Genomic DNA, 13,688 nt, shown 5'->3' with positions numbered 1-13,688 from the left:
CTTACCTATTAGGCTTTACTCAGAATAGTGTGCAGCACACTAACCCAAACCTTTACCTTAAATCAATGATTATATTTATTATTTTATTATTGGTATACAATTTGGCATCGTTGCACGGAGGTGATTATGATACCAGAAGGAATAATACAGCCTGTGAGGTTTCGGAAGATTGAGTGTTCATCATAATTGTAATAAATGATCAAGAAATTTGTTTATTGAAAGCAGAGTCTTTATTGCAATGAGTGTGAAGAGAAACCGTGTAAGGTTATAGCATGTATAACGATGTAAATTTGTCGAATAGTTGTAAAGTAGAATAGGTAAAGCGTGCAAGCTTACTGTGTAACTAACTGACCTAACTAACGAAATTGAGGCATGAAGATAGCTCTTTTACTACGCAATTGGCACAGCAGGAGAAAATCGCTCGTAAACACGAATGGTTATTAAGGATATCTTACTTCTATGTTAAGGTAGTTCTACGATATAATTCAATTAGAGTAGAAAGAGATACCCACAGTGTAAATTGTTAATGTAGATTATATCTAGATGGAGTTATGCTATAATATAGTGGAAAATCACTTTTACTAAGAGTAGACTACATATATCTTATTGAGAAGCATACACGACATACCCGTTGTGTTTGCTCATGAATATCACGGGTAATCTACTCGAAATCGTCTGGAAGTTTTGGGATCATTGTTAATTTTTGGTCGTCTTGTATACTATCATCTTCTGTTCTTAAAATACTAGTAGATCTAATTTAAACTAATTCATAAAGGGTTAAGCTCAAATCAAGCTAATAATAGACTTCTAAGTATTCGAGAGAAATTTCGATGGCAGGGTTACGTCATTGCATTCTTAGCATATCCAGCATTGCAATTCCAAGAAATCGTCATGCTAAATTCCCAGCAATTACGCTAATAGCTCGTGACCAGAGAACTACGAAAAAATAACTTGCTCATATCATAGAATATAGTATAGGAATTCCAATCGTTAACCTGAAATTGAATAGAAGTGATTAAAGCAACGCGTCATCGATGCAATGTACATCTATATTATGCTATCGTTACTGGATGATTTATTGTTGTCTTTGAAAATAAATGTGATCAAAAGATCCTTAGGTAAAGAAGTTTTCCTACATAATCCTATTCTGTTATTCTAAATGAAATCTAAAAGAGAAATTGATACCGCCAGCAAATAGCGATTTTTTTTTCATATATCACGTAAAAGATTCATTTCATTTCAGTTGTACATATTAATTACAATGATAAAACTAAAATAAACGCTACCTTACCAAAATACCAATAACGGCTTAAATAAAGGTAGATAATCATACCAATGCGATCTGAGTTTATGATGATAGTCCCAGAGTATGACATAACGACATAATCACCATGATGCCATGAAGTGACCATTTTATTTTTAATTTTATGCTGGTTTTAATGAAATATCATCTAGGTAGTTTGATTGTCCATGCAAAATCATGACAGTATTTATATCAACGAAAAATCTGTATTACCAACATCTTTGATAGAGAAATGCAGTATAGCAATTAAATACTTACAAAGTAGTATTTTTCTAATTTTAAAAGGCTCTATCTTACTGTCATTGCTTAACTTAAAGTTTTAAATTTTTGCTTTGCAATAATAAATAACAATATGATGTAATCCATTGAATTGCAGTTATGTATCGGTAATGGTGTACAAAGGCTAGGCTATGAGATACTTATTGACCAAAGTTACGCCTACTTTTCCCCTAATTTCCAGTACTTCTCATAATATTATTAAATTTCACCTTATTACGAGAAATCTCTACCAGCTAGTTAATAATACGTTAACTCGATGAATGATAAATGAGCATGCATATAGTTAGCTAGTTTATGATAATTCATAGGTAGATAAAGGTAGGGTAGTCTCAATAAAATCTAATTAGAATTTTCTAATTTGCATAAACAGTGCATAGTTGGGCAAATTGGACCATAGCTAAGGTGATTAGAATCGCCTATATAACGATGAAACTTTCTGAGAAAGGCATTCTTTTCTTCACTAATTCAACCATCACCATCATGGAAGCAATAATGACTACATGCCATAAATCTGGACCTTCAAGCCAAGCTATTCCTAATCGTAGATCATTTTTGATCTCTGATAGCAAGAAAACGAGTAAACTTATGATTAAATGCCTAGTAAGTCGTTCATTGATGCGTAACTTACACTAAAAGTCTATTTTTTAAACGTATGGGGTAAAATAGTTTTCTATCCTGCTCAGTTTTAGTTCTGCTAAGTAGATAATGCGTTCTTCATAAATCATAATGCTATCTTGACGGATTATAATTATGAAAGAAAATTTTCTAGTTGAATACTAATACATAATCTTTTCGTCGGAAATAAGCTAGGTATATCTAATATTAATTCTCGATATTTTTAATAAACCGAAAGAATTACTACAGATCATATTTTTCAAAATATCATCACTAATTTTAAATCTGTCGCAGTGCGCTGCTGATAAGATAGGTTATAAGCGTATATGTATGATATACATAAATCTCATCTCAACAGTTTTCTATCCTGCTCATCTTTAGCTCTGCTAAGTAGATACTTCGTTCTTCATAAAACTTTCACAATCCCATCGTGGCGGATTATAATTATGAAAAAATGTTTTCCAGTTGAATACTAATATTTTATTTTTTCGTCGAAAATAAGCCAATCGTTCAATCATATCTAATATTAGCGCTCAATGTTTTTAATTAGCCGAAAGAATTACTACAGATTATGCTTTTCTAAATATTGCTAACTATACAAGAGTAAGCACTTTTTTACTTATAACAATTTAGATATTGATAACATAACATATATGTAGCACTAGCCCTACCTACATCAGCAATATTGTTTCATGTTCTATTTCCGATACCTAATCTTAAGTAAACCCAATGTAATCGGTGTGCCATATTATCTAATTTCACGATAGGTTGTTTTAAAGCTGATATATTTCGTAATGAATCATGTACCAACAAGTAATGCTACTGAAATTTACCAAGTAGAGAATGAATTCGTGCAAAACAAGCTTTGTATCGATCCAGGAAAAATTTCAGCGGATACTGTAAATAACATTACTGCGAAAAACGAGTGCACTATTTTGGAACAAAACTACCTTTTTAATATACAATTTCGCACTCCAGATGGTTGCTTAGTGCGTCAAAGTTTTAGTTGCAAAATTTGCTATCCAGTCAACTGCCGCGTTATGGAAATCAATAGTACAACATGCGGACTCTTCAATGAAATGGTTTATTCGTCGCACTTTCGCTACTCAAGAGGCTGTAATAGAATTAGTATATATCGCGTTGGTTGTACAAGTAAATGTGGAATTTTTCCAACGGATTTGCCAGTAGCAAGAGCTCATTTAACATATAATGGTGAACTTGATTACATTTCTACGAAATAATACTAGCTAATATTTATCTCGAGTGTAATTAGGCTTCAAATAAAACCTACTGTCTAGAAAAATTATTAAAACGGATTCAGCCAATTTATACATTATAATTATAATATTCATGAATTTAGAGTTTCGAAGAATTAATTTATGTTTGTATCGTTGTCTATAAATCGATAATTTAAGCACGATATCGGTAAATATAATGGATGCTAGCATTACCATTTTACCGTGATAGATAATCGCTAACAACGAAAATTTCATTCATTTATGTAAATCATCTGATCGCCTTTGTACAATTCGTTATGGTTACCTTTCATTCAGTAAATTATTCCTGGATATAATACAGTATCAAAGAGAAGAATTTATTTTTATTGCTACTTTTATCATATTTATTTTACTTCAAAATATCCATTCGACATAGGCATTACTGTATATCGTGTATCGTTTCTTCTAATTGCTTTCATTCAGTATTTCGAATTTTCTCGAGCTTATCGAAAAGGCATATTCGCCGATGACGATATTTTATTGGTTATAATTTCTTGTTAGTTAGTTCTGAACACATTTTAAGTTGCTAATTTATCAGATATCGAATAAATAATGAGCTACGCTATTTTGTTTTCTAAAATGATCGCAATTACTATTCTCCAGAGATCAATAGTACTATCTAAAACGTAAAATGTGCTACACAATTATGATTTCTCTTTTTGCTTTATGCCAATAATACTGTATACGTATGTTCAATACAATATTTCGTCCTTATTGGTACCTTGCTCGCAATATGTAAATAGTGTTTCACTGTGACAGTAGATTTGAAAAATCTGTGCTGGTGTTTCCGTATAATGTTAATCCTCGAGATAATATTGGTAATAGTAAACAAGGTTTACTTTTTTATTAACTTATAGATTTCATATTTTATTGCATTGACTGATAAAATAGGGTGATCTGTTTAAAAGTTAATAAATGTCTTTTTAATTATAAATTGCGGTTTAATATTTTATCGTTTCACAATTGAATCAATCCAAAGACAAAGGGCTTACCATCAACCGAGTGATGCCAATTCTTTATTTATGATTCAAATAGTAATTTGAATTAACTATAACTTTTATCCTTGCTTTTTATCTATAATTTTATCCCCATATAAGGTATTCAAGGTGAAAATTACTAACATAAAATATAGTTACTAGCTTGAATATACCGTTTATACTAATAAAATCTAAGCTCGATGTAATTTGCGTTCTATACTGTAAGTACTGGTACTTTTTAATTCGCATTATATATTATATACTGTATCTACAATAAAAGCATTTCAGAAATAACAGCCTTAGTTAAATAAAATTTTCAAAAAGGCACTTCTTACAACGTTCAAGAATACTAGAGAAAATAAATAATTACTACGAAAATCTGTTCTAATGTATTCTGAGCTCAAAGTGAAGTGAAGTCGCTAATGTGAAGTCATCTTCCCAGTTCTTAAATATCTTTCGTTATATTCATTTACGATACTATAATTAGTTACAATCATATCTGAATCATCAAACAGGATATTTTTCCTTAAGTATCTCATCATTATATCCTACAATAAGAATCAATCTATTTAAATATCTCTACTCTTCTATTAATGTCCAACACCTTTCGGTGCTAGGTATCTTCGCAATTAAAGTGTATCAAGCTACACAAATCTTGTATCATAATTAGTCAACTGGCTAATATTAGTAAACAGCAATTTCTAATATAGTAGTTAGCAATCATCTAATATGGTAGTATCTATTTTAGTAATCTAATTATATCAAATGTGGCTACCAATACAATCAAATATAGCTATGATTACAATCGAATAAGGGTATATCACTGCAATATATTTGCTGTATTCATGTCCTACAGTAATAGTCTTGGAATTATAATGATGATTATAGAACTGTAACATTCTTCACTTACTTATGTTTTTCGAAAAGTCATAGTCTATCCAAACGGTAATTAATGTATGCAAGAGGCTACCTTTAAAATGTAGGAGAAAAAATAAAGTGCAATTCGCCACTTTCTATCGCTCAAATTTCAAGAAATAACTTTGTGCATGGCTTATACAATATAGAATCCTTCATTTCGGTATATTGCATGTAATCGCTGTAGATATAATTTGTGATCGCAATAATAAATTTCCGATTAGGAGATGAACAGTGACAGTCAGCGCAGCTGGATGCGTTACGTATTTACCCGTACAATAATAGAATTAACTCCATATTACCCATTAGCGTTTACTCAAAATAGTGCAAACAAACCTTATCCTAAGCCTAAAATAAACCTCCTAGTTAAACTATCGCAAATATTTAAATAAATGATTATATTTATTATTTTATCATTGGTGCACGAGTACTCGTATACTTTGGCATCCTTATACAGAGCTGATTACAATAGAAGAAGCAATGATACAAATGATACAGCCCGCAATGTTTAGGAAGATTGTGAGTTCATCATAATTGCAATAACTGACGAGAGCGTAGCTTATTGAAAACAGAGTCTTTATTGAAGTGAGTGTGAAGAGAAAAACGTCTAAGGTAATAGTGTATCCATTGACGTAAACTTGTCGAATAGCTATAGCAAAGTAGAATAGGTAAAGTGCGCAAGCTTGTCGTGTAACTAGTTGAGCTAATTAACGAAATTGATGCGTGGAGACAGCTTTTACAATGTAATAAGCACAGCAGGAGGAAATCGTCTATCAATACCAATGGCTATTGAGGATATTTTTACTTCTCTGTTAAGGTAGTTTTATGATATAATTCAATTAGAGTAGAAGGAGATTTCTACGGCGTCAATTGTTGAATATTATAGATTATACCTGGATGAAGTTATGCTATAATGTAGTGGAAAATAACGTTTACTAAGAATAGACTACGTGTATCTTATTGAGAAACCCACACTACATACCGTCTGTGATCGTGCATATGTCGTTTGCCGTATAGATATCTCGAGTAGCATTGGTCTTCGTGAAGTTTCGGGAGCATTTTTACTTATCGGTTATCTTGTATACTTTCATCTTCACTTCTAAAAAATTTAGCAGATCTTATTTGACTTATTCCTAAACTTTGAGTTCGCTTTATGTATATAGATAGCAATAAATTTCATTTATACTTTTACTACAATATCTGCTACGAAATAACATTGCTGTACTGTACAAACACCGGTACTGTGATCCTTCTATCTCTTAATAAGCAACTCCCGACTTTTTATATTCTCGACGGCGGATTATATCGTAGGGTGCCTGCACAATCTACAATACAGTAAGCCTCTCTAAAGATTGATTTCAATGATCGCTGGTTCAATATAACTAATCTGCATCATACTGTCGACACGGCGCTAATCTTAACACTTGCCAAATGCCAGCACTGTGCAAGTAGTATCGCAGTATTTCTTCACTTCCTTAAAAACTCTCGGCTTATACCCTCGACGGCGGATTATGCCGTAGGATGTCCGCACAATCTACAGTACATTCTCTTCCTTAAAAACTTCCGGCATTTTATACCCGCCGATGGCGGATTATACGTACTATGTCTACACAATCTACAGTACAGGAAGCCTCTGTAAGATTGATTTCAATGATCGATCGTTTAACATGGCTAATCCGTGTCGTACTGTAGGAGTGTGGGTACTGCTCTAATCTTAGCATTTTCCAAATATTAGTAATATGCAAGCAGCGGTACAGTGTTCCTTCTCTCCCTTCAAAACTTACGACGGATTATGGCGTAGGATGCCTGTACAATCTATAGTACAGTAAGCCTCTATCAAGATTGATTTCAATGGTCGATTATTTAAAAACATAGCAAATCTGCGTCATTTGAATTAATATTTTTGCTACAACTAGCTGAAACTGTCCTACTGGAGCGTTATACCCTTAAGAACATGTCTGGTAAAAAAATGAACGTATTTACATATTTTTTTCTTTCTTTAGATATGCTCTTAACGGCATAACGTACCAGTAGGACAGTTTCAGCTAGGTGTACAAAAAATATTGATTCAAATGGTTGGGCTTAACGTGCAGGTACTGAACGAATCTTCGCCTTTTCGAATTGTCAGTACTGCACCGTACTGTAGTAGCACCAGCGACTTCTAAAAACTAATACGTTATTACGTTAGTCGTAGAGAAATCTCCAAGTGGCATAGCATTCCTTCTTTAGTAGCCCCTGATCTAAGTCTGGTTCTTCTTCCTATCTCTATGTTTTCATTGCTTTGTACATAGCAGTCCAGATTGCTTGTAGTTGGTGTTAAATTCCATAGTAAACTAATTTGCAAGAACGGAGGACTTTACTGCTCATCTCTTTGTCTGCTCGAAACATTCGGAGCGGAGGACTTTTCTACCTATCTGTCTGTCTGTCCCAACTGCCACGCATATACTGTACTGTACACTGTACAGTACCAGTTCATATGGCAGTCTACAGTACACTGTACTGTACTGCTCTACAGTATTATACTGTACAGTACTATACGGCACAGTAGACGTAGCTCTTAATGCGAACTTGCGCAGTCATTTTCTTTCATTAAACGGGATTTCCATGGAGATAAGATGACTCTCTTACGGGCAAAATGTATCATTGCAGGTACTTTATCTTTTTTTACTCTGTACTCAATTCTACTTCATAATTGTATGATGAAGTAAAAATAAATGGTAGAACGGTTAAAGCGAGTGAATTAATTTCTAGAATTATGATCTACCTTCGTTGCTTCGGTTTTGACCGCTTCGTTGAAGTGTTCAAGTTGGATACGGTCTAATCGAAACAAGTCGTTACTAGTGTATCATCATCATGCTCATCCAAAAATTGACGTCCTATTTCTTGCACAACAGAAAAGTTAAATGATCTGAACCTGAAAGAAATATGATAAAATGATCCGTTAGTATTCTTACACGCTCTTAAGAGGTTATAAAGAGGCTATATATCGACCATAGTTTATTGCACAGTTTTAGCTTATGACTAGATGCACGCTAATTGAAGCTAAGAAAAAGTAACGTTGTTTTTCTTCAAGTTGAAATATTGTGTCGTACAGTATACGTAGCAATAAAATAATGATTGCGGGTGCACCATCTTATTTTTCCTTGGCCTAATTGATCGCATTGGTGAGTGTCAATTATTCCATGTGGATGCTCGATCCGTCACTGATATTCGTTATAAACTGAAAACTTATTTTACATATTACAGTAGTCAGCTTGGCTTCCTGATAATGATCATGAATACGTAGTCCTTTTTTTTCAATATTTGAGTTCTACGAGTGATACAAAGTTATGGAAACAAACTTCTTCAGTGTCAATTTCAAAATGCATAAACGAAACCTACGGCGCTTCTTTATTCGGATGGTTTATGACACTGAAGTTATAAGCAGAAAATTTCTCTCGAATGTATTTTACAATCAACGATTCCACTTTGCTCTACCATTTCGCGAAATGAAATTATCAAATAAGAGAAGGATCTAAAATTGAATAATAATTTCTTAATAGGTGATGACACCGTCGGTAAAAGTGCTCTAACACAAGTATTCCACAGCGATGGAACTCATTATCCTAAAAATTATTTAATGGTACGTAACCTACAGTAAATACTAATTTCCATAGATAATGATATACACGTATGATAATTTGCAATTAGTTTCTAAATCAAGCATTTTCTGTTACAAACAAGCATACAGTCGTACATTTTCATATTGTAAATACATCTTTTGGCTTAATCTCTACGAAATAAGATACCTAATCTTTGTAAATTTACTTAATTGCTGTTCTTATTCTACAGACAACTGGTATTGAGCTGATTGTCAAGAGCATTACCGTACCAAATACAAAAGCAACTGTTGTGAGTAAAATCAATACAGTACTAACTCTATAACACTGAACAATGTTATCTTCTAGTATCGCTTATTAGTCCTTTCTGTAACACAAGTATTTCTTTCATTTACTCATTTATTCATAATATTAAAGGAATTATATATTTACGACTCCGGTGGCAAAGAAATGTTTTCGGACCATGTAATATCTAATGTAAGAATTGCTATATCTATCTAAATTTTTCGTATAGAAAATTTCGATCATAAATGTTTTTCAAAATGATTAACATTATTTAAAACTGAGACTATATTAATCTTCTATATACTTATAGTGGGATGGAATAGATGTTTTTCTCCTCGTATTTGATGTCACCAATCCTCAATCACTTATAAATTGTGAAAAGTGGTTGGAAAGGATAAAAGATAAATCGTACAATAATCATTTAATGGGTAATATATTGAATTATTTCTTCAGAAATCAAATATACTTATTCAATTTTGTAGTTTGAACTTTCAGAAACTTTGAAAAACTATTTATTTGCCTTAATTAATATGTTATAATTTCTTAGGCGCGGTTGTTGCTAACAAGATTGATTTGAAAGGACGTCGCGATGTGGATACTAACGCCGGCAGCGAGTTTGCTAAGAAACATAATTTGGAATACTTTGAATGTTCTGCGGTATGATATGGTCGATTAATTAAGTTCCCAGCTTTAAAGAATTAACTAACATTAAACTCGTCTAATTTTTTACACTAAACAGAAAGAAAATCTAAATATAGAGGAGCCATTCAAAGCTATAGCACAATCATTTCATTCACATTATGAAGAATGTTTAGAAAAATTTAAATGTGTCTGAAAAATGGAGTGTTTTAAAGTTTTACTTTCAACTGTAAATACCTCTAAGTAATATTGAAGTACGTAAAATGCTAAGATAGTATGAGTCCATCTTATTGGAAGCCCAACTACATCAATTACCCCTAGTAACATTATTGCAGTTACTATACAATTTCATTTCTAGTGTTATTAATTGATCATTTGTTTACAACAATTTGCGTGGCTAATACAGTAGAAACAAGTAAAAGTTAATAAAATAAATGCGCTTTTACTAAATATCATCGCTAATTAAATTACTTGAAAAAAAATTAATGAATGGATAGATTAGATTATTCTACATGAAGTATTATTACCATAAATATGGTAGCAAAAATGAATACAATATTAGTAATTTCATGAGGTAATTTCGTAAAAATCTAATACTGTATCTAGAAAATTAAACAATAAGTAACAGATACAGGATCTCTGCACAAACATCGGTAAACTACGCATATTTCAAGTGTGCAAAGAATTAAAAACAGGATGTAAATAAGTCGCGTAAAACAACATGATTGCATCTAGTAGTATGTCAAAAATGGGTATAATAAATTTACTCGTGTCCTTCTCACGTCTTAATTTTCGCTCTGGAACCTATGCGCGCTGCTTAGATTAAGAGCTTGCAGTCACTTCTTCGTCCAAGATCAACTTCCTGCCAAGGTTTGTAGCCTTTGTAGGAGTTTCCTGTAAGTGAAGTTCTTTGATGGGCTTCTTGTAACAGTTTCTACATACCGCCATATATTTATCAGTTCCCCCAATGACTTCCACCTGCATACATAGCATTATTCACGAAATGTTGTAAGAATAATACATTAGCACAAACATACGCAAACTAAAGTTACTTAACTAAATAGCAATTTACAAATCAAGAATGCACTAAAAGTTGTCAAATTTGATAATTTTAGTCACTGTACCGTTTGTTCACTACTTAAACGCTTCGTAAAAGCTCCCTCCGAATAGCAAAGCATGCATACAGCACTTAGTTTCATAACATCTTCAGCTAAGGGAATCAAATTTAGAAAATCTCCAAATCCCTATTTGCAATTGATGAATAACAAAAATAAAATTAAATTACACAAAGAATAAGATCTAATGGACAACACCTTAATTATAATGTAGCTATAATATCCGTGATGATATCTAAATATGGGTGTAATACCTTCCTTTGAAATGTTCCATCCAATGCAGCAACAATAACTAATTTACCCTTATTAGCCATGTGCTCAGCGAATGGCACCACATCCGGAAACTGTAATGTAACACAAATAATCGTTTATAGTCGATCGAAGTGTTGGCATTGATTGATACACTAAGATATTGCATGAAACTTACAAATTGGCCTTCATCAATACCAATTACACCGTAGCTTTCTGCTTGAGATTCGATGCTAAATAAATCATTAGACGAAATCGCTTTTGCAATTTGCCTAAGAAAATATTGTTATATTGTTACTCTATTAAAAATGTAGTTCATATGGTGAATGAAATTTGAAGTATACATGTTCAATTTTAAATCGTTACTTGTCAAAATAAATTGTAGCCAATACGTTAATCATGAATGAAATACATACACGACTCTGTAATGTTTCACAAAGTGAATTTAACATAGCCTAAAACTACTTCTATTCTATGATTCCCGTAACTAAATATCTAACAAGAATATATTACGTAAGATATTTTCAGATCTGAATAACTTGAATTCATCAATAGTACTGAAGAAATTCAAGTAAGCATTAGCAAATACTCGTCTATGAGTGTGTCTTCACTATTGAATACTAATCATAATTGTACTATAAATACTTACAGATCATGCGTTGCTACGCCATCCTTGTCGTATCTGTTATCATTTGCATACTTAATGATTACACAAGATTGGTTGCCAATCTAGAGGAGTTGGGTTAGCAAATATTATAAGAAATTGACCCGAATACCACAATAGACACAACAAGTAACAATATTTTAGTGACAGTAAGACGAAACATATAAAACTAGATTTATGCTAGAATCGACGCTAAAGATACAATGCACTATAAACTTCAAATTTCAAACCTGTAATCTTCTGACACGGCGCATCAATTCTGTCCTACATTATCCAAATAGAATATTAAAAAAAGAGGAATTTACATCAATGCCAATGTTAGAATAAACAATAGTCATGTTAGCAACACATAAATAACATAATCGCGAAATATAACCGACACCAATGTATCCATTTAGCGTTTGCTAATAAACAGAATTAAACTGCAGCATAGATGTGGTTCAATATTGCAGGAGAGGCATAAACTACAATAAATTTCTACGAATTTCTTTTCTAGGCCATTACTGGACTGCCAAAGATTAGCACGGAGAGGGGTAGTGAAGTTTTATTGTATTCAGTGATTTTATTAGTAGCCTACAACAATAATTAGAACAGTACCCTCCCGCATTATTATGACGTCAATATTTACAGAAGTCGAGTCCAAACGTTTTACTGTAATGACTGCAATTGCATTAGCTGCAATTCCATCCAATTTAATCCGTAACCTGTAGACAGTATACAGTAGAAACGCTCTATACTCATGTCGGGCCTTCTACTACAACTTTAATATCAATTGAAGTAAACTAGCCATCGTGTACATCAGTATAAGTACGTATAAGTAAACAATGAATTAGCCAACATAGAACAATCAAAGTTCGACCTTTACTCATTTATAGTAATAGGGTTACAACTGAGCTAGCTATTGTAATGCAATTTATAAAATTTTAAACAATGCATTGTGTCAAAGATGCCAAGCCGTATATTACGCTAATTGCTGAATTAAATTTGATATGAAAATAACGCGCGAATAGAATTCGATTGCATTATCGTGGTTTAGAAGCTCAAATCGTGCTGTCTAGGTAGTAGTATACTTAATATTGTAACGATTTAAAGTAAAAAAATAATAATATCAGGTACGATATTCAAATAAACAGTCTATTACGATGAAGACTATTGAATATAGTATAATTATTCCATGTACAAAACAGTAGAACCAGTAAAACCCTAGCAAAGCCCGTAATGGATGTATTGAGCAGCTTGAATAATTATAATTATAATGGAAAAAAAATTAATATCTCTCACTATAAAACTATTGAATTGAGCGATTGCATCGTGGCTGAAATTATCAAATATTCGTATATATATATATAAAATAAGAACTTTTATATATATTATATATATACTGTATATATAACAGATATGGTCATAACAATATTCAGTGAGCACAGCATCGATGTCATCATTTCATGCAAGAATGTCAACACTACGCAGCACATCTTTCAATCATCATTATTAGACTTACGTTTTTCCGGAGAACATCGGGCCAAGTATTAACTAGATTTAAGAGAAAAATATCAGAGTCAAACAGTGATGTCATAAGATTTGGGAGATTTTAATTCATAACTTATACGCATCTATGCAGCTTGTGATCAAGACAACTAGACTATATTTGAGTACAAAAGTAAAACAGGGCATCATCATACAATGGAGACAGTAGCTACATCGTTGTCCCACCCATCCTTGAAGAGTTTAAGTTAGTTCCACTTTGACTGTCCTCCTGTGGCTATTCACG

At 32.4% G+C, this 13,688-nt stretch overlaps 2 protein-coding genes across 2 annotated transcripts; one reads left to right on the top strand and one right to left on the bottom strand.

Moving 5' to 3' along the window:
- Positions 1-7,954: 7,954 nt before the first annotated feature.
- Positions 7,955-10,336, top strand: TRIADDRAFT_36591 (expressed hypothetical protein). Its single transcript, XM_002116832.1, has 7 exons — positions 7,955-8,015; positions 8,909-8,988; positions 9,198-9,257; positions 9,383-9,442; positions 9,561-9,678; positions 9,798-9,907; positions 9,990-10,336. Exons 1-7 carry the CDS (start codon positions 7,982-7,984, stop codon positions 10,083-10,085), a joined length of 558 nt encoding a protein of 185 aa, XP_002116868.1. The 5' UTR covers positions 7,955-7,981; the 3' UTR covers positions 10,086-10,336.
- Positions 10,337-10,711: 375 nt separating this feature from the next.
- On the bottom strand, positions 10,712-13,450 carry TRIADDRAFT_31584 (uncharacterized protein; the record flags this gene model as incomplete). Its single annotated transcript, XM_002116774.1, has 7 exons — positions 10,712-10,867; positions 11,014-11,133; positions 11,259-11,348; positions 11,432-11,525; positions 11,903-11,982; positions 12,148-12,181; positions 13,419-13,450. Coding segments are annotated over 7 exons (606 nt in total), but the record flags the coding sequence as incomplete, so codon positions are not given.
- Positions 13,451-13,688: the final 238 nt, after the last annotated feature.

This window comes from Trichoplax adhaerens, genomic scaffold (genome assembly GCF_000150275.1).
Source record: "Trichoplax adhaerens TRIADscaffold_18 genomic scaffold, whole genome shotgun sequence".
In the NCBI taxonomy this organism is placed as follows: domain Eukaryota; kingdom Metazoa; phylum Placozoa; class Uniplacotomia; order Trichoplacea; family Trichoplacidae; genus Trichoplax; species Trichoplax adhaerens.
This window is presented reverse-complemented; position numbering and strand designations above follow the sequence as displayed.

What these genes read in the sequence shown, in the direction of transcription:
- TRIADDRAFT_36591 (XM_002116832.1), top strand. Translation starts at nt 7,982, where the DNA reads ATGACTCTCTTACGGGCAAAATGTATCATTGCAG. An exon ending in GGCAAAATGTATCATTGCAG is followed by an intron (nt 8,016 to 8,908) that starts GTACTTTATCTT and finishes ATTTCTTAATAG; the next exon opens with GTGATGACACCGTCGGTAAA. An exon ending in GTACAATAATCATTTAATGG is followed by an intron (nt 9,679 to 9,797) that starts GTAATATATTGA and finishes ATAATTTCTTAG; the next exon opens with GCGCGGTTGTTGCTAACAAG.